A 23701-nucleotide genomic window follows, 5' to 3' on the forward strand; every position below is an offset into this window, starting at 1 on the left:
GATACTAATTATTGCAATTATTTTTAATTTCCCAGATTAAAAATGATAAATATTTATTTTGATATGATTTTTATACTGTGCATGTTGCACGATTTTTATTTTGCTTTCAGTGCAATGATAACAGATTAAAGCCTTTTACTTTCTATTTTGCTGTTTGTCAGGGTTCAAATTGATGGCCCAGTCATGACATCGCTGCTAATGGATGCCCCACTTATCCTGCAGAAATTACCTGTCAGCAATGCATGTTGAGAATGGGGAAATCCATCCAACCCAGTGATTGCTTTGAGGACTATTTTTTCACGGAGATCAACAGCTTTTGGATCAAAAATCTATGGATAATTGGAGATTAACGCATGACAATGTTTATATGACTGATGAAATAGATAATAGTTAGACGTAACAATGTCAATAAATGACGGAGAGAGAATCACAGAAGGGGAGCAGCGAGAGAGGATGTTGCAGAACTCTTGTCAGAGAGAGAATCTCTCTGGAGAAGGGTCTTAACTCAAAATGTCACCCATTCCTTCTCTCCAGAGGTGCTCCCTGTCCCGCTGAGTTACTCCGGCTTTTTGTGTCTATCTCAATAAATGTCAGTCCTCCTTGCAGAGATGAGTGTCTCAAATTTCCATAAATTAACGGGACAAATAATGATTTCTCTCTCAGCTTACTAGGACATATGTTCGATTACATATTTGGTTGGGTTAGATTAAATCAAAGCATGACCAGTTATATACTGATATCAGAACTGGCTAAGATTAAGTTTGGCTTTTCTATAATTAAGCTAAAATTATCCTTTAAGTAAGATATTTCAACTGCTGATGTTTTCCAGTTACAGTTAAAAATTGTGCAATACACACAGTATAAAAATCAGATCAAAATAAATAGTTTTATCATTTTTAATCTGGGGAATTTCAAAATAATTAAATAATTACATGTCCAGACTTCACTGGGGAGGTTTCAGAGGGTTTTACTGAAAATATATGTCAATCATTCAAGAACACTTAAGTGAAGAACCAAAAAATAACAATTATATTTACAAAAGTGTAAAGGTGATCTGTGCTAGTCATCCCTTCAAACATTAATCAAAATATTGTCTAAAGAAGTAGAAAGCAGATTAAAGTCAAAAGTTTCATAACATAGATTCCAATAAAAATCTAAATACACATGTCTGTTGCACTGTTCTTGTCATGAAATTTATTTCATTCATCTGTTTGTACAAAATTACTGTTCGGTGTTTCACCTGTTATTGCAGAGGAGTTTAAGGAGCTTCTTTTCAGCAATCTATTAATAATGTCCATCCATGTCTTCTTGTACTGATGTCGCAGCAAGGAGTATACAAAGGGGTCTGAAACAGCCTTGCTGTAAGCCAGGCATTTGGAAAGAATTCCCCAGTATGGATTGATGTGTATCGACTCAGATAACTCCACCAGCCTGTCAAAAAACAAGATGTTATAAGGAATCTTCTAATGCATATTTTAAGAGGTCACACACTAGCTCGTATAAAAGGGATGTATAAAAGCTTATTTTCAATCAAATGCTTTTTACCTCAATACAATCTCTTCAAATTAATAAGGCAATGGTTCACCTGGCTTCTTGTGGTTTTGAAAGCTAATTCTGAATTGCACAGCTTATAGGAAAATACATCATTGTATCAAATTGATGAAATTCACAGCAGTTCTAGCTGTTCATTAACCAGGAGGTGGGGAGAGGAGATCAGGTTTTTTGTCTCTTACTGCGTCAGAGTGTTTGCAGCAATGATAACAGCTCAAGCAGTGTATTAAAACAGATTGTCCTTAGTCTCCCATTGTAACTGCGTAATTCAGTAAGAAATTGCACCTATTTATATAATTTCTACAAATTCTGCTAATCTTCTCTTGAGGTTGTAAATGAATGTTGGGAAGTGCTTCCACAAAAATTGGAGCCATGTTTCAGGGAATTATGTGGCAGGGCTTTCATATTTGTCACTGTGGGACAAACATGCAATAGTTTGCCAGATGAATCAAGATTCTCCATCATTTATATCACATCAACATCTAAGGAACTTGGTGATGAAAGAATGGGTCAACTGGGCTTATATTCACTGGATTTAGAAGGATGAGAGGCAATCTTATAGAAACATATAACATTCTTAAGGGATTGGACAGGCTAGATGCAGGAAAAATGGTCCCGATGTTGGGGGAGTCAAGAACGAGGGGTCACAGTGTAAGAATAAGGGGTAGGCCATTTAGGACTGAGAGGAAAAATAATTCACCCAGAGAGTTGTGAATCTGTGGAATTCTCTGCCACAGAAGGCAGTGGAGGCCAGTTCAAAGAGAGTTAGATATACAGTAGCTCTTAGAGCTAACAAAATCAAGTGATATGGGGAGAAAGCAGGAACGGGGTTCTGATTTTGGATGATAGCGGTGCTGGCTCGAAGGGCCGAATGGCGTACTCCTGCACCTATTTTCTATGTTTCTATGTTTCTAATAATAGGTTTCTATGCCTTCTCACCAAACTTCACAAGATTGATTTATGTTAGGGATCTCCCAAATTCTCACTCATAAATCTTCCATGAACTCATAGATGTCACTCAGTAACTATCTTCAACCCTCTGCTTCCTCACTAACCACTACCTTATTCCAACTCCACATCTGCTATTCTTCTAGTTTGTAATGTATCTTCCACATTTCTCCTCCTTTAGCCCCAATATTAACATCCATCGCTAGATCATGACCCATGCAACGCTCAACGTCTTTACCTCAATGTCCATTTTTCTCATATCTCCCAATCCAGGCATGTTTGCTACATTTAATATGCTGTATCAATGTAAAGCGATTCAGTCGATGACAATGGAATTGATATTTAAGCACAAGTGGAGGTTTTTTGCCAATTAGAACTGCATTTATTTAAAAAAAAAATGTTTTTAAATATTTGTATTAGAAGCATGTATATGTATAGCAAAAGGATTTGAGTATAGGAGCAGGGAGGTTCTACTGCAGTGGTACAGGATCTTGGTGAGACCACACCTGGAGTATTGCGTACAGCTTTGGTCTCCTAATCTGAGGAAAGACATTCTTGCCATAGAGGGAGTACAGAGAAGGTTCACCAGACTGATTCCTGGGATGTCAGGACTTTCATATGAAGAAAGACTGGATAGACTCGGTTTGTACTCGCTACAATTTAGAAGATTGAGGGGGGATCTTATAGAAACTTACAAAATTCTTAAGGGGTTGGACAGGCTAGATGCAGGAAGATTGTTCCCGATGTTGGGGAAGTCCAGAACAAGGGGTCACAGTTTGAGGATAAGGGGGAAATCTTTTAGGACCGAGATGAGGAAAACATTTTTCACACAGAGAGTGGTGAATCTCTGGAATTCTCTGCCACAGAAGGTAGTTGAGGCCAGTTCATTGGCTATATTTAAGAGGGAGTTAGATGTGGCCCTTATGGCTAAAGGGATCAGGGGGTATGGAGAGAAGGCAGGTACAGGATACTGAGTTGGATGATCAGCCATGATCATATTGAATGGCGGTGCAGGCTCGAAGGGCCGAATGGCCTACTCCTGCACCTATTTTCTATGTTTCTATGTTTCTATGTATACAAATAATAGTAAGCGATAATTTAATTACAGATTTCTGTAATTACAGCTTCAGTTTTTTTTAAAGAATAAAGATAAAGGGAGAAAAAGATGAGAGAAAGTAATAGAGAGAGAAGAAAAAAATAATAATAAGGTAGAGGCGGATTCAGTACTCAGGAGAACAATGTTAGTGTGAGGATGGGGGAATCATTAAAGGTCACATAGAAACATAGAAAATAGGTGCAGGAGTAAGCCATTCGGCTCTTCGAGCCTGCACCACCATTCAATATGATCATGGCTGATCAACCATCTCATGCTATGCCTTGTCTTGGGGTTGGTATTAGCCCAGATCTGAAGATCACCAGATGAGGGATTTTGGACTATGCTCTCGTCTTTGTGTGCAACAGGACATCTGAGGAACCTGAAAGGGAGCCAGTTAAGTAAATTCTGTTCACGTAATGTCCCCTAGTCATAAATACATATTCGAAAGTCACAGGAGCATAATAGGGACATTCGGCCCCGCGAGTCTACTCTGCCATTCAATCATTGCCATTGATCTATATTTCCCTCTCAACCCCATTCTCCTGTCTTCACCCCATAACCTTTGACACCAGTACTAATCCAGAATCTGTTCATTTCCGCTTTAACTCCCATTCCTTCTCCCTACTCCTGGGAACTGCTCGACTCACCTCTACCCTACTGAGGACATAGGACTTTGTCTAAGGGACGAATGCGCTGCAATACTGAGAACTACATTCTGCTATCTGCATTATCCCCATTGTTCTATCTATTGTACTTGAGTTTGAACTAATTGTATCTACGTAAGGTACATGAGATCTATTTGAATAGCATGCTTTTCACTGTACCTCTGACATGGAATCTAGCTTGAGGACACAAAATTACTTCAGTTTCCTAACAAAAGCCAGGGAATTCACGTTAATGACCAGTGTATCGTTGAATTGGGAAAGGGGAGGCTGTCTTTGACAATGGTTACAAGGGACTGGCGAGGCATTATTATAATATTTTTTATTAATAAATTGGGTATATTAGTCAGTTTTCAAATGTTTAACAGTTTTTTTTAATGCTTTTATCTGATTTTTAATGACTAATTCTAGCTTTTAAGTGATTTCGCTACAATATTAATACAATAATGTTGTTATGTTTTAATACTTTTGGAGCGTGTAAGTATCAGATACATTTCATGTGTTTTGTCAACATTGAGTGATGAATAAACCAGGAGTGCGGTTTCTGTCAATCTACCTTGCAGTTATTTCATGGGCAGCCTTTGTTCTAATCAAGTCTATATGATGGGATTAACACATGGAAGGACCTATCCCATCACCTGAGCTTCAAAGCAGAGTATTGGACCATACTCTTCCAGCTAGTTCATGCTACAGAAAAGAGATGAGGTGAATTTGAAGCAAGTTCAGACACCAACAGTGATCATGGAAGGCTAGCTTCTGATTGCAAGATCTGGGCCCATGACTACTATCTGGATGTCAGACATTTCCCTCCAGGATTCACTGACTCTGACGATAAACAAGTGTCGTGTTGAGGAAGCTGACTTGCATGAGGGTCAGAGTTGACATGTTTCAAAAGCACTAGGTGTACATTCCATGGAACACTGCATCATGCAGTGCTAACAAGCGTCTTTCGTGCTTTCAAAGTCTCCCAGCAGTCTACAATCCAAAGAATGTCTCCAGCTTTGTTATATTTGCTCTGCCCAATGTAACTTTGCTCTGCAAAGTTCAACGAAGCACTTGGTTGTTGGAACACATACTAAAAATCACTGCGTAGAGCAAGGGACAGCAATTCTGTCAGTAGTTATACAGCATCATGTCATCAAGAATGCTATAGATGACATCTCTCTTCTATTATATCAATAGTCTCTTCCGCCATCAATCTCAGCCTTTGCAGCCACGAATATAGATTTCAAATATACTCCTTGTAAAATTGGTGGAGGCTGACTTTTGAAGATAATTTTTGAAGGGATTCAGATTGGTATTTAAGGGTAAGGATCAGTCAAAAGTTAGGTTGTGATGTTACACATCACAGTACCTTCCGATAGATAGCGCCAACACAGCCAAATCCTTCCTTTTATAGCATCTTTGCATTTAAATTTACAATTTGGTTCAAATTATGGGTGACTAATTTGATCTGTGGGCTTGGTCAGTTTAGTTGGTGAGGCAGCTTCCAGTTTAAATTAGTAGAGGAGATTTAAGTGCAGGGTTTTAATCTGCACTGGACATAACTATGGCTGAGAATTCCTTTATCTTTTGAAATGTGTCGATAAATTTAATGTGAAATACCAATGAGTTCTTCTCAAATTGTAAAATCCGAGAAAATAATTTAAAAAAACAAGACACATATCAGATTCAAACAATGAGGATACACCAGGGACTGATTATTTTCTCCAATGATTAGTTCTGGGTTCTGCAGGGCACTGAGTAAGAAATCTAATTTGCTGACCTACAGCAGTAGAGATGAATACTTAGTCATCCATAATCAAAAGGGGAGGAAGGCAACTTTCCAATTAGTCGAGGTAGTGAAGTTTTGCACAGACATTAACAAATGTGTATTTTTATTCATCTCAAGTTTAACTGCCCACTACAAAATAAAAATCTGAGCTGTTGAAATGGCCCTAGGTTATTTAGTGGAGGTACATAGAACTTGCTTTCTGTAATATAGATTCAGTTTTCTGGAGAGGCAGCGGATAGATGTATCCAAGTTCCACATGCTATATTAGCAATGACCCCATTGAGAACGCCCCAATCCTTTTCCTGCTTGGTTGAGTCTAATTAGAAGACAATTTAAAGCAAAATGAAGCCATTTAATGTACATTTTATTATTTCCTTACAAGAACAAATATGGTCCTTCAAGCTTGGCCTACTATTCAATGCAATCATTGCCTATCCACCTCAGGCCTCAGCTCCTTCTTTATGCCCACAGCCCACACTCCCCCATTTTTGATTCGAAAAACACAATCTACATTGGAACTAATGTCACCTACGTTTATTGGACTCCTCTTTTTACACTTCTATTGTTTCTTGACGTATACTCTTTCCTATACAATTACCATTTCACTGTAACCAATAGTAGTTCTTAATATGTATTTACCAAGCTAATAATGTTAATTTTGACATATTTCATGTGCATAACCTAGTTAATAACAGGACTATGAATCACTTTGAATTAGCATAGATTTTCAAATTGGACTCACAAATGACTAAACATTAACTTTCAAAATTATAATAGCCTTGAGAATACTCATCCCTGTGAATCCAATTCCTAAATGGCAACAGTGATTTGTTAATCCTGTGATGGAATAAGAATAAGATATCCGTAATTACATTTATAATGACCCAGTAAAATAAAAGTGTTGTGCTACTCTGAAGAGCAAACAAGATACATGGAAATATTTTGCTGCCAAGTGGGAACTAGTGTGTGAAGCTCTAAATATAACTCAGTTTTCTTATCATATATACCTCTATTTATGAATAGCGGAGCAGGTTCAATAAACCATTTGGCTACTACTACCTCTGTATTGTTTTGCTTGGCCTTTGGCATAACGTGATCCCATTAATAGGAATGCAATTCAGTGTGCTGAGTTCAAATCCACAAAAATAAGTATGTTGACTTACTTCCCCTGCACTCACCCCATCATCTTCTGAGCTGCACCAGCTCACCGATCCTTCCTGCCATATTAGACTACTTACATTATCATCAGGTGCAAAGATCATAAAGGCGGATCATTCAATGGAATGTGCGCCCTTCCACAGCTGCACAGTTTTTTGGAGAGAGTTTGGCACAATGCACAACAGTTAATACTGCCTCACAGCACCATGGGGCTAGGTTTGATCCTTGTCACATTATCTAAAATGTTCCAAAATAGCTTTAGTGCATGAAATATTTAATGGATTTAACTTTGTGAGCTTATTCAACTTATACGACATAAGAAGACATCTTACAAAGAGTAATAATTCAAGTAATGGGGCCTGTCGTGAAGTACAATGGAGGACCCGGCGTGTGGGGACCGGCGTGAGGTACAATGGGGATCCGGCGTGGGCAGATCGCTGTGAGAGACCCTGTGTGGGGGAGGGGGGTATTCTAGTTTAGAATCCTCTGCCCAGGGGATAAGTCTGTGTTTGTTTGGTTGTTCATTTGTTCCGGTGAAGGCGCTGTGCACACGGCTGCCAGACAACAGTCGCTTGTCTTTTTCTTTTCCTTTTCACTTTTAATTTCAAGTTTTTGTGTACCTTGTGTACCTTGTGTGTTGTGTCTGCCGACAGACCAAAGTTCCCTCCGGGGATCAATAAAGTTTTATCGTATCGTATATAAATCCATGTTCAAAGCCACTTATAAGGAATTGTGGGTTTTTTTTCCTCGTTTTAACAGAAATTCAACCAAGACAACGGTGAGGAGCACAATGTTTCATGTATGAGGTGTGGGAGGTAGACTTTGCCAAATTTAATGCATTCCATATTAATTATTCACAAAAGTTTGCTTGCTTTCAATGAAATGATGCAGAGAATGGAGTTGTTAAGGAGGTGCTTCTTTATTCATTCAAGCATATATGCTGTGAGTGCTGAGATGGCAAGACTGGAGTTGTTAAGGAAAATATGGCAGAATGGCTCCCTTTAATGATTTAGTTATCTAGTCTCCAAGAGGTGGAGGAAATAGCAAAGTTCTCTGATCAATGCTTTCTTTGTGATTACTAAGAAAGATTACTAAAGTTTAAAAATAAAATGTATTAATTAAATAAGGCAGTTAGGCCCTTAGATAGACAAAAAATGCTGGAGTAACTCAGCGGGACAGGCAGCATCTCTGGAGAGAAGGAATGGGCGACATTTCGGGTCGAGACCCTTCTCAGGTCAGACTCTCAAACAGCTTTAGCCATTTATTGGTCGACAGTCTACCATAGACACCAACAGCAAGGAATAAGATGCAAACCGGCACCTTTTTCTCTGCAAGAAAAAAACAGAATCTCTGATATACACCAATGTGATCACTTTTATCATCTTCATACATTCATGTATAAATTAGAAATCATGGAATCAGAGATATTGATGTCTCAAAAGGAGGCAATTGCCCATTGCTTCCAAATAGTTTGCTGAAAATATTTCCAGTCTAATTTTACTTTCTAACTCTCAGTCCACAATCATAAGATTATGGCCTATCAAGTGGATTTGCAAGTACCTTTTTAATGTGCCAATGAAATCTGTAGGATTCAGAGGCTGGGTAACCTCAGGTTGAAAATATCCCTCCTCATCTCATCTCTAAGCTTTCCAAAGTTATTTTAAATCTAATTATGTTGATTATTGTCTACCGTATGATATAGGTCTTATTTATATCCACTCCACCTAGTCGCCTTAAAGTTCGATATACCTTAGCAAAATCTCCTCTCAGTCATCTCTGTTCAAAAGACCAATCTTTAATCACTGTTAAAAGTTCAGCAGGACTAGAAGCATCCCCATATATTTTTTGTCATTGCCACATCTAATATAGTTTAATCTTTCCTGTGGCCTCCCTATTCTAATATTTATGATTCTGCTAAAATGTCCTTTTCAACAGCTCTGAACATGCATTGCTTGCTACCGGAATCTATTTTTGTCAACGCCAAGGTTCCTCAAGAGGCTGTCCCACTGCGGCGACCTAATTGGCGAGTTTAGAAGAATGTAGGAGAGTTTGAAAAAATGTCATGTTGAAGACCTCCTTCGACTATGTACAAGACCTCCTTCGACCTCCTTTGACTACGTTGAAGACTAGCTTCGACGAGCTTCGGGAAAATTGGACACCGAATAGTGCAGAGTGAAGGTGACCTCCTTCGATCTCCTTCGACCTCCCTTCGACTATGTTGAAGACTATCTACAACTACCTTCGACTTTGATTGCCTTCGACTACCCTCGATTACCTACGACTAACATGCCAACCTACTACGACCTACTTTGACTAAACCTATGAGTAAAAAAAGTATCGATTTTTTCCATGGCGACCTTTTTTTACTCGCTGGCATTTTTCAACTTGTCGAGGGCAAACTCGTCAGAACTCGCGGATTTAGTCGCCGAAGTGGGACAGCCCCTTTACGCTTCTCGATATTTTCCATTTATTACCTATTGTTTATTGTTCCCAAATGCATTACTTCACAATCCTTGGAATTAATTTCAATTCCCAAAGCTCTGCCTGCAGGAAAAGTTCAGCATTTCACTTTTTGCGATGTGAAGGGAAAGCAGAGCACCCAGTGAAGACTCATGTTGTCCCAGAGAGAATGTGCAAACATCACACAGACTGCACCTGAGGTCAATCGAACCCTGAACTCTGGAGCTCTGAGGCAGTTGCTCGACCAGCTATGCCACTGTATCGCATCCAAAGGAATCGTCAGGCCAAAGGAATATTGTTGAGTTAATGTTATCTGGAGTCCAACAGATGAAATTAAGTCTTCACCCACTGCATTCACATTGGGCTCCTCACATGCTGTAGCATCAGGTGTGGAACATGTAGCCCATCACATTGTGACCATTATATCTACTCTGCTTCAACAGCTCATGTGAATCTGCTTGTGCAGATAATAATCAGTGTATTAACAGCAGGCGGGAAGTGGATGGAGCCCTGAGGTGACTTCCAAATGTTGGAAGTGCTCAGTTGTTTGCTTATAAAGTAGAACTGTAGAACTCTGTATACGATCAAAGAGAATGAAGAAGGGTAATTTCAATAGGCACAAAAAGCTGATGTAGCTCAGCAGATCAGACAGCATCTCTGGAGAAAAGGAATAGGTGACATTTTGGAGCGAGACCCTTCTTCAGACACAGGTCTGAAGAAGGGTCTCAACCCAAAACGTCACCTATTCCTTTTCTATAGAGATGCTGCCTGACCCGCTGAGTTACTTGTTTTTTTTGTGTCTATCTTCAGTTTAAACCAGCATCTGCAGTTCCTTCACACACAGGGTTGTTTCAATGCTTGGGATGCACAATGCAACAGTGAACACCAGTAGAAGGTCGCACACCAAAACAAATGCTAAACTAACTAAATTAAATATAAATTTTTTTTTGGGAAGCTTTAAACAGGAACCTCCACCAGGTGAGTGAAATTGATCATGTAATTTGATATGGAACAATTACAGTTAAGCAATGAAATGAGTTCTGTGCTGTATGCTGAGCCTCACAACAATACAAAGCCTGTAAGAGTAACTGGTGCTTCAAAGAGGAATACCCTTGCTCACTAAACTGATTCACTGAAGGGTGCATATGAAATATGTGGAATAGTTGTCTGGAAATCAACCCTAAGCTTAAGGGCGACCATGCCTTTGCGGTTCCAGCTCCTAGACTGTGGAACAACATCCCCCTTCCTATCAGAACTGCCCCCTCCATCGACTCCTTTAAGTCAAGACTAAAAACTTATCTATACTCCCAAGCCTTTCCTGACGTCCACTGAGCGAGGGCTATATGTATATAGTTTGTTTGTTTATACTATTCTTATAACAAATGTAAAGCACTTTGGCCAACGAGAATTGTTTTTTAAATATGCTATATAAGTAAATGTGACTTGACTTGACTTGACTAATATTCAATGTGAACCATTGTACAAATACTGCTAAATATTATTAGAAATTATTAAAATTTTAGAAACAAACAAATTGTATTGCTATATAACAGCAACAATGATTTAACAATACATGGACAGAAATTTCCTGATATTGTGGATAACAAGGATTAACTGAGTGTGGTTTAAGATTTTCCAGGAATAAAGCATTCATTAACACAGGTTTAAAGAGCAGTGATTACCCACATAATATTTGGTCACTCCAGCTATACAAGTGAAAGTGTATTGGCTGCGATTTATATTCACTTCCATGCCTTTGAGGAGACAAAAGTGCTGAGGTGAGTACAACCAACAGCTGATATTTACACACTCATTTTTCACTAGTGGCCAAGGATTAATTGATCCTGATAAGTTTGCACAATAAACTCTCCATTGAAGTGACTAAACCACTGATGAAAGATGCCATCTGTTAATACTGTATAGCAAACATCCAAGCAGAAAGCTGTAAAATAAAGCAGTTTCATCTCAATGAAGCATCATCCAGTCCATCTCTCAACAGATTGAAGGAGGAATGTAGGTACAGGAGGAATATTACAGCACTAAGTTTACGCAACACAAGGCTTTAGTTGTTGCTGCTCTAGGGCTCATTATCTTATGGCTAGATACATCTAAAACATCTGATCACAACAGATGGATGATTCACCTGCAGGGAAACCAGTGATGCTGAATCCGAGGATATCTGCAGCAGGTTTACAATGTAGAACATTGGGTAGGCTATGCTGCAAGGCATCCCCTAAGCAGCCAGGACAACTGCAGCGCTGTTTTGGGATATCGGTATGTGACAATCACCTGTTTTTTATGAGTATTGTTAAGAATTTGCTTTATTTTGTTGTCAACCGTTACTTAACAGCTTCAGCAGGTAGTGATCACAATCCACTTTGTCTGACAAGCAACTTTGGCGATTTTCATTATTTGTTTGGGAGCTCTTTCACGCTTCTGATATTGTGTCGCCATCCTCAACAAATTCTGAAGCTATAATTTGGAAGGCTGCCACTTACTTTATAGCTATTGAATATACATCACAGGTAATGCAACTGTCTTTTAATTTAAAAATAGAGTAGAAACAAGGAACTACAGATGCTGGTTGACAAAAAAAGACATAAAGTGCTGGAGTATCTCAGCGGGTCAGGCAACATCTATGGAAAAGTGTCCTGACCACATTCGCCAGACATGCTGCCTGACCTAATGAGTTACTCCGCACTTTGTGTCTTTTTTTTTAATGATAATACATTTCTTTGACCATGTAGACCTGAACTAAATGAAATTGTGGTTTAATAGCAAATATGTGAAATCTACGTATAAGGAACATTAAACTCCACTTGCCAAGTATCACTAATACTGAATAAGGCATTCTACTGTGTCAGATGACCATCAATGTGCTACATTATTATGATAGCATAAGTTTACATTAATATATCACACCTTGTAATTACATAAGGTGCAAAGCACAGTATAAAGGTACCGATGAAAGTACTGATCTTCTTTGTTGCTCGTTGTCTTCGTCGCTTCTGCTCTTCTAGGCAGCGTTGCCTTACACTGCAAAGAAATATAAATAAACAACTATACAAGAACTATAAAATCAGAATCACTTGCTTGTAAAAGTCAAAGACATAAGAAATTAGAATGTTTTTTTTTCTGAAAGGCAGTCACCCAGTAATAGATTTTAAAAGATTACATGTTTGTTTGCTACAATATCAGTAACCATAATGCTGGAAGATCTTAATATAGAACTAACCACCTAAGGACTACTATTATCACATGAAATGTCAATATGTAAAAATAGACAAACCTGTTTCAAACATTCTTGTCTGGTGATCTCAACAGCTGGCAGATCAATATATTATTCAGACTGCATCATCATCCTGAACTATTAGGAAGTGCAGTTTGAAATTATTTTCCTTGACATTTAATTATCAAGGTTGGTTTCTGCCAACATCAATTCTCTCAATAACATATATCTTCGACCCATCCACCTTTATAAATGACTACACCATACCTAACCTTTCGTTTCTCTCTAACATTCTTGGATGTTGTGGCCTCCTATATTTATGCCCATCTTACCGGAACTCTTTATTTAAATCCCACCAGTCAGGTTTCACCAGCTGCCCCTGTATCAAAACATGTTTGTTGAAGTCGCTAATGACACCCTATATGATAGAATTGATTGATTGAATTGATTGAATAATACAGCATGGAAATAGGTCCTTTGGCCCACCGAGTCCATACCTGTTCACATTAGTTCTGTTATCCCACTTTGACATCCACTCCCGACACACTAGGTCCAATTTACAGAGGCCAGTTTAACCTACAGACCCGCATGTCCTTGGGATGTGGGGGGAAACAAGAGCATGCAAAGGAAATCTACATGGTTACAGGAAAAACATGCAATTCCACATGGACGGCACTGGAGGTCAGGATCAAAACTGGTCCACTGGTGCTGTGAAGCAGCAACTCTACCAGCTCTGTTACTGTGCTGACCAATGTGGTCAAAGGCAAAAGTAATTTATTCCTCTTCATCCTTTTCTACCTGTCTAGAACCTGGTCATCTCCTATTCTTTGGAAGTCTCTCTACCATTCACCATTGCGATGGGGATTACGCTCTCCTCTTTCCTATCTTATTTATCCAGCCATAACCACAGAATTACAAGTAATGGCTTGTCATCTGAAAACTGTGCCACTATTCAATCCCCTCCTATTTCTCATCACCAAAATGATGTTATCACATATACAGTGGTGGCAGCCGGCTTTACTTTACAATTACCTATGTTAACCCTTGTTTAACATTCTGTCTGAGCTGAAATCTCCTTAAATCAAATCATAAACTCCAAATGCCAGGCTCCAATTCTCTTCTTCCCCCTATCAACTTTCTGAAACTGTTCGCAAACTTGGCTACATTTTGGTTCGAGTTCAGTTTTGAACCACCAGTATGATCTCCTATTTTCACTTCTGTAACACTGCCTTCTACAGCTTTGCCTAGGCCCATGGATCCCAAAACCTCCTATTGTGCCTTTGTTATCCCTAAATTTGGCTAGCCTGGCATGCTCCTGACCAACGTACTTTGTCAACTCTTCATAAACTTGAGGTTTTCCTAAACTATGCAGTCTCCATCATCACCTAGATCAATTTCCTTCCATCTGTCACTCCTGCACTTGCTGGGTCAGCATTAATTCCTTGTATTTAATATGTTTACCTTTGTTTTCAAATCACCCCACAGTCTAATACCTTTTCTTTCTATTATGTTCTTTACTGCTACCACCCTCTGATATGTCTGGACTCCATCAATTCCGGCCTCTTGACCATCCCTGAATTTAACTTTTCTATCACTGGAGCCCATGTCTTCAGCAGTCAAAGACCCACCTCTGGAATTTCATCCCTAGATCTCGCTATGTAGATAAATCTGTTTCATCCATAATATCACCCTTCACAATCTTCTAGTTTGACCAAACCTTTAGCTATTTCCCTGACATCTTATTTAGCTCAGTCCTTTTGGGACCTATAATGTTCTGCAGAACAACTGGAGATGTTTTTTTAGGATCAAAGACACCACGTAAATGGAAATTGTTGTTGGTATCATTGTATATAATAGCCAGTATGGATATTCCTTTCAAATAATAATGCAAAACAAGCAAGGCCTTGTATTATTAGGAGTCTTGAGTAATAGTTGTATATTATATTTAATACTATTTAGAAATTCTAATACATATAGAAAGATACCATGTATTTGATTTTATGCGCAAGCACTCACTAAAAATAGTGTGTACTAAATTTAGTTTTTAGCTATTTTACATTTGAAAGATATGGTCTGGTTAAAAAGTGACAACAACCTAAATGCTTGTCAATGGGGCTCCAGAAAAAGATTTCTTATGTTATTCATTCTAATAAATGTGAAAAAAATGGTACAATTACATCTGAATGTAATCTATTCCATTAACCATTCAAATTAATTAAAAATAACAGCTTTGCTTCCTTTTGAGTTTTCACTATGAATGGCTATTTGCTGATCCAATACTCTACATATTTTCATGTTCCTTCCTTGGACAACATGCCTTTAACCTAAAACATAACAGATAAGCAATTACTGAGCCCTACTTTTGACCAAATGTGGCTTGGTTTGAAACACTGGTAATTGCCTATTTCGACTCCATGTTGAGAATGTAACAGGTTGTACACAATGGCATAATTATGGACAATAGTCCTAAAGTATTGGTTTCTACTATGCCCTACTAGGACAATGCAAACAACTGTGTTCATTGGTTATTTTTAATATAAGCACAACCATATGCATTGATATCCAAAAACACAATGTTGAGTTCTGCCTATACACACATGACATCAAATTATTCTGCACTAGCAGCTTACTAGACCTCTCAACTGCCTCCAATGCTTACTTGACATATTCAGTCAGAGGAGAAGGTATTTCAACCATTGAAACAGTGAAACAGTGAGAAGATCCAAAGCACCAGCTTACCTTCTCCCTAGACTATTTTTCAAGTTTACTTAAGCATTTCACAATTTTGATAGCACTTTCAACACCGAAAATCACTTCAACACTGAATTTCCAACTCAATATCCTTTCCATTGCCAATTCTTGCTACTTTCCTGATTTATTTACATATCATCATTCACTTCTGTCTTCATCCAATCCAATCCAACTTTATTTGTTAAGCACTTTAAAACAACCAATGTTGACCAAAGTGCTGTACAGAAGAATAAACAAGACATCATAAACAGACAACATAACAGCTCACATGAGGCGCAAAAATTACATATGAAATACAACAATAAATTAAAAGACATAAAACATGAGTAAAAATAATAGCCACGCAATAAAAGCAATCAAAATAAGAAATTAAATCAAGTAAATAAAGTCGACATCTTACTGGGTATCAAAGGCCACGGAGAAGAGATGGGTTTTAAGAAGTGATTTAAAAACAGACAGAGAAGAGGCCTGTTTAATGTGGAGAGGCAGATCGTTCCATAATTTGGGTGCCGACACAGCAAAGGCACGGTCCCCTCTGAGCTTCAGCTTAGTTTTAGGCCCACTCAGGAGCAGCTGATTATCTGACCTGAGAGAGCGGGCGGGTGTATAAGGGTGTAGAAGCTCAGATAGGTAGGGTGGGGCAAGACCATTCAGGGATTTAAAAGCAAATAAAAGAATTTTAAAATGGATCCTAAACTGAATAGGCAACCAGTGGAGTGAGGCTAAAATGTGCGAAATGTGCTCATGTTTACGTGTGCCAGTTAAAAGACGTACAGCTGCATTCTGTACCATCTGGAGACGGGCGATGGAGGACCCACTAACCCCCACATACAGTGCATTGCAGTAATCCAGCCGAGTGGTAACAAAGGCGTGGATTACCGTCTCAAAGTGCTGCCTTGACAGAATTGGCTTTATTTTGGCCAGCTGCCTCAAATGGAAAAAGCTTGATTTAACAACAGCCTTGATCTGACTGTCAAATTTAAGCTCAGGGTCCACTTTAACCCCTAGATTTTTGATGCTTGGTCTGATATACTGGGCCATTGTGATGACTCGTTTCATTCTTTTATATGGGATGGAGCATGTTGGACATTTCAACACTTACTGCCTTGAGAAGGTGCTGGTGAGCTTCCTTCATGTACAATTTGTATGGAGAACTTTGGAAGCTCTAGATCCGAGAGGTGATGAAGAATCATAATGCCATGTTAGGAAGTATGATTTGGACGATGTAGATCCCATCCACTTCCTGTCCACTGAGGTGATGAACAAGCACCCTCCCCTGGATGTTGACGGTAAATATTTCATTGATTGTAATCCCTTTCATTTAAGGGGGATTGGCTAAACCTTTGTTGAAGTCAAATGATTGCTTGATTCTTATGAAATGCAAATGTTACTTGCCACGTAAAAGCCATGGTCATACTATCTGCAGGAAAAAGGTGCATCATTATCTGAGGAGCTGCAATTGGAACAACCACGTGTATTTAGCAGCATCTTTCCGCACTTTTGACCTTATGAATGAGGAAAAGTAATTGATAAACGGCAAGGGTATGGGTCAGAGCACATTATAAATTATGCTACCTGCGTTCTATTCCACATTAAGACTGGTTCAACCATCATGCTTGTGCTCATTAAGTAATATAGTCTTTTGATTCAGTATTTAAAAGACATTTGAGCAGGTTCTTGGATATCAAGATTTAGAAGGATGTGGACCAAATGTGGGTAGATGGGACTAGTGTAGATTGGGCATCTTGGTCAGCATTGGCAAGTTTGGATAAGGGCCTGTTTCCTTGCCGTATGGCTCTGAGGATAGAATTCAAGTGGTGATTACAAGGGCCTAAAAGGGCCATTAAATGTCACTGACGAGTCAGATTTAAAAAAATCCTAAGGCTTTGTATATGTATGATAAAAACAAGGGGGTGGCCAGGGAAAGGGTAGGACCAAAGGATAATATTTGCTTGGAGTTGGAGGATGTAGGTGAGATACTAAATAAATACTTTGGATCTGTATTCTCAAAGGAGGACAGAGAGATCAGCGTGGCGAAGACAAAAATGCTAGAGCACTTTGAGAACGAGAATGAGGTGAGGATCTTGAAGAGCATTAAGGAGCATTAAGTCCCCAGGACCTGATGGGATCTAACCCAGGTTATTGAGGGAGGTAAAAGAAGAGACTGCAGAGGTCTCAACAAAGATCTTTGTTACTTCTCTAACCATAGGCGAGGTCCAAAAGGACTGGAGAGTGGCCAATGTTGTTCATTTGTTTCAGAAAGGAAGTAGAGAGAATCCAGGGAACTATAGGTCAGTGAGCCTTACATCAGTGGCAGGGAAACTATTGGAATGAATTCTTTGAGATAGGATTTACTCCCATTTAGAAGAGAATGGGGTAATTAGGGATAGCCAACATGGCTCTGTACGCAACAGGTTATGCCTTACAAACTTGACTGAACTTTTGTTGAAGGCAAATTAATACTTGACTCTTATGAAATGCAAATGTAACTTGCCACTTAGGAGCGGACATACTATATACTGTACGATGCATGCTCTCCACCATCAATACACAATACACAATACAATACAATACAATACAATTCAATTTATTGTCATTTGGACCCCTTGAGGTCCAAACAAAATTCCATCAGCTCATTGTCTATTGCTAACTTGTATTGCTTTACTGTTGGTCTCTGCCTTAAACTTGCTTCACTCTAATTAGGTCGACTACAGATTCTTAGACCATAAGCCTTCCATAATCCTTTCTGCAATGTTACTTACTTCTGCTTTTTTGGAATGCTTCCACCTAGGTCAACACAACATTTTATATGTTAACTTTCCTGTGAAGCCTCCTTTAGATATACCTTTGATTAAATATAAATGCTGATTGTCACTGCTATTATACTGTAACTGATGACTGTTCTCTTTAATTTAACTCAAAGAACTACTGATTTAATGTAATGTTTACAGATTTCTTAATTAAACATATATTACAATTACTTAATGAGAATTCTGGTGTGGGGTGGCATTTGACATGGTTATGTTGAAGCATTTTCTCTTTTTAACATTTCGAGGAGTGTAAAAGATTTAATGTCACTACATCCACAGTAAAGTAAAGGGCCTGTCCCACTTTCACGACCTAATTCACGACCTTTTTTACTTGTGGACATTTTTCATCATGCAAGAAAAACGCCCCGACCTACTTGATGCCACGAGTACCTACGACTAGCATCACGACTTCCTACGACCTACCTACGACCTCCTACGACCTCGTGACGACCATGCTGCGAGTATGAGTCAAGGGCAAACTTGGCAGAGATCGTGAATTAGGACGAATGTTTCTCAATATTAGTATAGCAGTCCATTTGTACAAACCTACACTGAGAAAATGTTAAGGTTGTGGACAGTGCAACCGTTTCTTGTTTGTTCAATAATATGAAACAGTTTACTTTGGATACATCTTGCACATTTTAAGAGACCCGATAATGGGAAAAACCATATAAAGATAAAAGTGCAACATTCCACTGCCCAGCATATTCAGAACTGAAAAGAAATCTAAAACTGGCCAACTCCATAATCTTTTCTGCGATTTAAGAACATTTCATACTGACCTAAAACATTCTTGCTCTCAAACATTTTTTTTTTGCTAGCTGTTCTTAATTTGGTCATTTTTTTTATGGTAGGAAGAAAAATTCCTTCATAATAAATCCTTTTTGTCAGAACATGCTTTTGTCTTTGAAATTCGACCTTAAGGACTAAGGAGCAGAACATTAAGAGTGAAATAGCAAAGGCCATTTAAGACCATTCCAACGCTTAAAGGAATTATAGGCAAGTAGATGAAAAGTGCAAAAAGAAAGTGCTCAACATGTACCGCGAACTATCAGAACGGTAACTGCACATCTTTATATAGCAACAGGGAGATCACAGAGATTCATTTGCATTGAAAGAACTCTGTGTGAAAGCACATGGACAAGGTACCAAATCAATAATTCCCGCTGGAATAAAGAGATTTAAAACAAAATGTTGTTACAATGCTTCAGGTGAAACGGGAGAAACTGAACAACTATCATGGAATTAATCAGGGAAAAAATGGTCGTGAAATATATCCTGTTTTGTTTTGGTATCTCCCTCTACAATTTGCAGCAAAGGCCATCATTCGAGATCATATTCGAGCGACTCACTTTACTGCGCAGCCACATTCCCTACATTGGCATGTTGGGAATCATCGTTTAGAACTCCTAAAACTAACACTGCGTGATTGAGGATTCCTTTCAGCGACGTTACTTGAACGACGAGCAATTTGAAGCATGATCACCCCCCTCTTTCAATTCCCAGCGAAGTTACTCGCCGCTGGAGTGTTTCACCTGGAAAGAAGCCGTGGTCACGGCGTTTCCTTCCTCAGGGATTAGTTTAAATATTGGTCAGTTTCCATTCTACATTACAAAAACAAAAGGTGTCTTAAAATACTTAGTGTTTTGGGAGTCGTTTATTTTGTTGCCCCCTTTACCCTTTGGACAGGTTGCAACCTGCATACCGGTAAATTATGTCTTATTTAACTATTTGATAATATTCGAAGCTGGGAAGTTGCAGTGATACATCAGCTGACACGGACACGTCTTATGTAATGAACACAGCAGACCCAAGCGTCATATTTAACGTTGTTCTAAGTTTCTCGAACGTGTCCATCCCGGTGAACGCCAAAGTAAAATAAAACACAGTTGGCATTGCCAAAAAAACTCGAATGAGTTATGAAAGCATTTTGTGTTGAATCTAAAAAAAAACCAAACTTTTCAGAATATGACTACCTTCAAAGTTTACATTGCGTTTACATTGAATGTCTCGTTCGTACACCGGTGGACATTCATATCCTTGTAAATGTGGGGAAGAAACTCAATTAATGCAATAGATCTAATTTATAAGCACTCGCGTTCATTAACACAGCAATCCCAGCGAGACTGCTTGACGGATTGGGTCGCCTACCTTGGATGGATGTCCACCAGTAACACCAGTGTCTGCATGGTGATGACATCTATCCTCTTGCAGTGAAATCGCGCCACTTTCAGCACCTTCAGATAGGTGAAACACAGCACTACTAGCGAAAGGAGAAAACTGAGGCTGTGAAAAACTACGGTGAAAACCACAAACTGGACCCGGTCGTCAGTTGTGGTTTGGCTGAGGGTGCAGGAGGCGTACAGGTGGTTGTATCCGACCCAGGAGAGGCAGACAGCCGCCACGGGGAAGCAGAGGGAGTGGAACCACGTGTAACCCAGCATGATGGCAGCGTCCTTGTAACGCATCCTGGAGTTGTAACTTAGAGGGAAAACCACGGCAATCCATCTGTCAGTACTCAGAGCAGCCATGCTCAGCATGGAGTTGGTGACCAGGAAAGTCTCCAAGAAGCCCACGATTCGGCAGACGGTGTCGACCCCAGGCTGCCCCTTGCCGATAATCCCCACCAAAGTCAACGGCATGTTCAGCACCGTCATGAACAAGTTGCTGAGGGTCAGGTTGATGATAAACATCCCAGGGACCTGTTTTCGGATCTCGGCGCTGTAGAGGAAGCAGATCAGCACCAGGACGTTGGAAAGCAACGACACGACCATCAAAACTACAACAAAGCAAGATAGGATCACCTCCAGCGTGTCCATGGTTTTAAGCGCTCAGTGCTTCTCGCAGTCAGTTCTGCTGCACCAAAATCTCAGAAAATACATGTTTGTGCAGCTTTATCGACCCGTGTCAGCCCCGGTCTCTTTTTCGCAGCCGGGTTGCAGTTTGAACGGGGATGTTGGCTGCAACGCGTCGCCGGCTCGGTGTAATGTATGGAGCACAACAGAAGTGCATGAGAGTGAAGGTCTGGAAGGCTCAGCCGGACTCCCTCGCTGTCTGCTCGTCCTTCCGACCAGTTCACGGGCTCCTCCGAGAACCCAATCACAAGTGATCAGAGCTTATTGGCGAGGAGCTGTCCCGGTGGCTCCGTGTTCTTGGCAGCCTCGCCGAAACCTCCGCGCAGTCTTGAGTGCAGGGAAGATTTATTGGGTCTGACCATCACATGAACATCTGAGTCACTGAGAAACGGCGATGGAAAGTGCCTACCAAGTTAATGCGAGCCAACGCTTCCCCCCATACCAGGTGTGATATAAACCCTAGCGATGGATACGGTGAGTACATTTCCATTCTCAGAATACCAAATCATTAAAATAACTTACCTTCTCCCAGTCTACTAAGAGATTCAACTAATCACATACAAGACCTTATCGTCACTTTAGAAGTACAGTACTAAACTGTGAAGGTATTACATTTAATCCATACACTGTTTTCCTTCGGTTTTAACTGATTAGCCACATTCAGAAAGATGTTGAGAAAACTGAAGGCATGTCAGGAAAATCCACCGTCCGTACAGTTGTACTTCCCCTCACTGAGTCTGCCAGCCAGCCACTCGGTAATAATATTTAACCAGGCGATGCATTTCACATGACGTACAAATCATCTCAGGCTTTCAGAGTATGTGTATGTTACGTATGACCGGGGCATGAATAAACCTTACGTCTACAACTTGTAGGAAATATCGACGATTAGGAGTATTTTATATCAATCCCCATCAAAAGAAAAATGCGGGGCAACTAAACACATTTATTCAACGATATTGCAGCTTATTTAGTCAGCAGGTACTGTTCTAGGCTAAATGACTAAACAGTTTATTTTTTAATAATGAAAACATTGCTCAGCAAATAGCAGCAGATGCAGGCAACAGACTGCAGTTGTTTCATGGGTCGATCTGATTTAAGTCATGACCTGTCCCCAAACTGTCGAGAATTGAAATTAATTCTCAGAATAGAGTACATTTTGGGGATGGTGATGAAGGCGACTCCCAGAAGTAGAAATTAAACTCCTACTGGAAGCAAAAGAGACCGGAACCAGGGCATTTAAGGAAATTCAGACTTTTCCAGGTTCCATGTTCAAATGCGGAGTTCTAAATCCAGTGCTGCCGTCTTAAGAATCAATGGCATATATGGCTCAGAAGAAGGTCGTTTGCAGCCAAGAAGTTTTCCTGAACTGTTGCTCAGCCCTGCAGACGATAGCGCTTCATATGCGCACCCGCATACCTTTTCAATGCGTTGATCATTTCAGTCTCATCTACCCTATCAGGCAATGAATTCCAGACCTCCAAACATACATTTTTCTTGATTCTCCTCCTCTCAACTCACATCTCTTCCCTCTATCAAATAACCTGTTCCCAGCAAGTCCCAGATTCATAGCTATACAGCATGGGAACTGGAACTTCGGACCAACATGTGTAAACCAGCCAGGTTGCCTAACTGGGCTAGTCCAACTTACCCACACGTTGACCATACCACACCAAACCTTTCCTATCCATGGACCGATCCCACTGTCTTTTAAATAGCACAGTTATGCACACCTCTCCCATTTCACTGGCCACTTGTTACATATATGCACCTGTGAGAAAAAGTCGCCCCTCAGGTCCCTATCTCGATTATATTTACCCTCGGCCTCCCCTGTAGGTCTACTCTGTTCCCAGTCTCTCTCTCTCTCTCTCTCTCTCTCTTAGAGAGAAAGAGAGAGAGAGAGAGAGAGAGAGAGAGAGAGAGAGAGAGAGAGAGAGAGAGAGAGAGCATCTTGATCTCTGCCATACCCAAGCACTACAGAATATTGTTATCAAATGGAAGACTGTGCATGGCATAGCCGAAAATCTCCACAAGATTATGCAGATTTTTTTCCCTTTGCAGCAATGTAATGGTTCCAAAATAAGCTCGACATTGTTAGATTTGAAAGTTTGCAGACATCTGATTATCCAAGTATGATTGACCCAGATGCAATGCTTCTCCAAGAAGATCTTCAAAATCTGGCAACTCACTTTTTACATGCCATAACAATATAACATCCGATGGATGAAGTTGCTGCAATAACCTCACAGCAATGGATCGAATCCACATAAATTAATATAGGTTGTCCAATCTAGTGTACACATGCATTTAATAATTTGATAAGGCCTAATTTTCATCAAGTAACCTCGCTGGAATTGAAAATATATTTCTATAAGTGTTGAGTCTCATTACTTGAGATTTTAATTTT

At 39.7% G+C, this 23701-nt stretch overlaps 1 protein-coding gene across 1 annotated transcript; it reads right to left on the bottom strand.

The window, feature by feature from the left end:
* Nucleotides 1–1199: 1199 nt before the first annotated feature.
* gpr26 (G protein-coupled receptor 26) lies at nt 1200–21258 on the bottom strand. Its single transcript, XM_033034715.1, has 3 exons — nt 20591–21258; nt 12572–12685; nt 1200–1431 (listed from the first exon to the last, which is right to left on the bottom strand). Exons 1-3 carry the CDS (start codon nt 21256–21258, stop codon nt 1200–1202), a joined length of 1014 nt encoding a protein of 337 aa, XP_032890606.1.
* Nucleotides 21259–23701: the final 2443 nt, after the last annotated feature.

The sequence above is a fragment of the Amblyraja radiata genome, chromosome 15 (genome assembly GCF_010909765.2).
Source record: "Amblyraja radiata isolate CabotCenter1 chromosome 15, sAmbRad1.1.pri, whole genome shotgun sequence".
NCBI lineage: Eukaryota > Metazoa > Chordata > Chondrichthyes > Rajiformes > Rajidae > Amblyraja > Amblyraja radiata.

Bases quoted from the DNA above. Each gene is read 5' to 3' on its own strand.
- gpr26 (XM_033034715.1), bottom strand. From the start codon at position 21,258: ATGGACACGCTGGAGGTGATCCTATCTTGCTTTGTTGTAGTTTTGATG. The intron at 12,686-20,590 runs GTAGGCGACCCA...ATTTCTTTGCAG, and splicing joins CTGGTGGACATCCATCCAAG to TGTAAGGCAACGCTGCCTAG. The intron at 1,432-12,571 runs GTGTGATATATT...GTTTTTTGACAG, and splicing joins GCACCTTATGTAATTACAAG to GCTGGTGGAGTTATCTGAGT.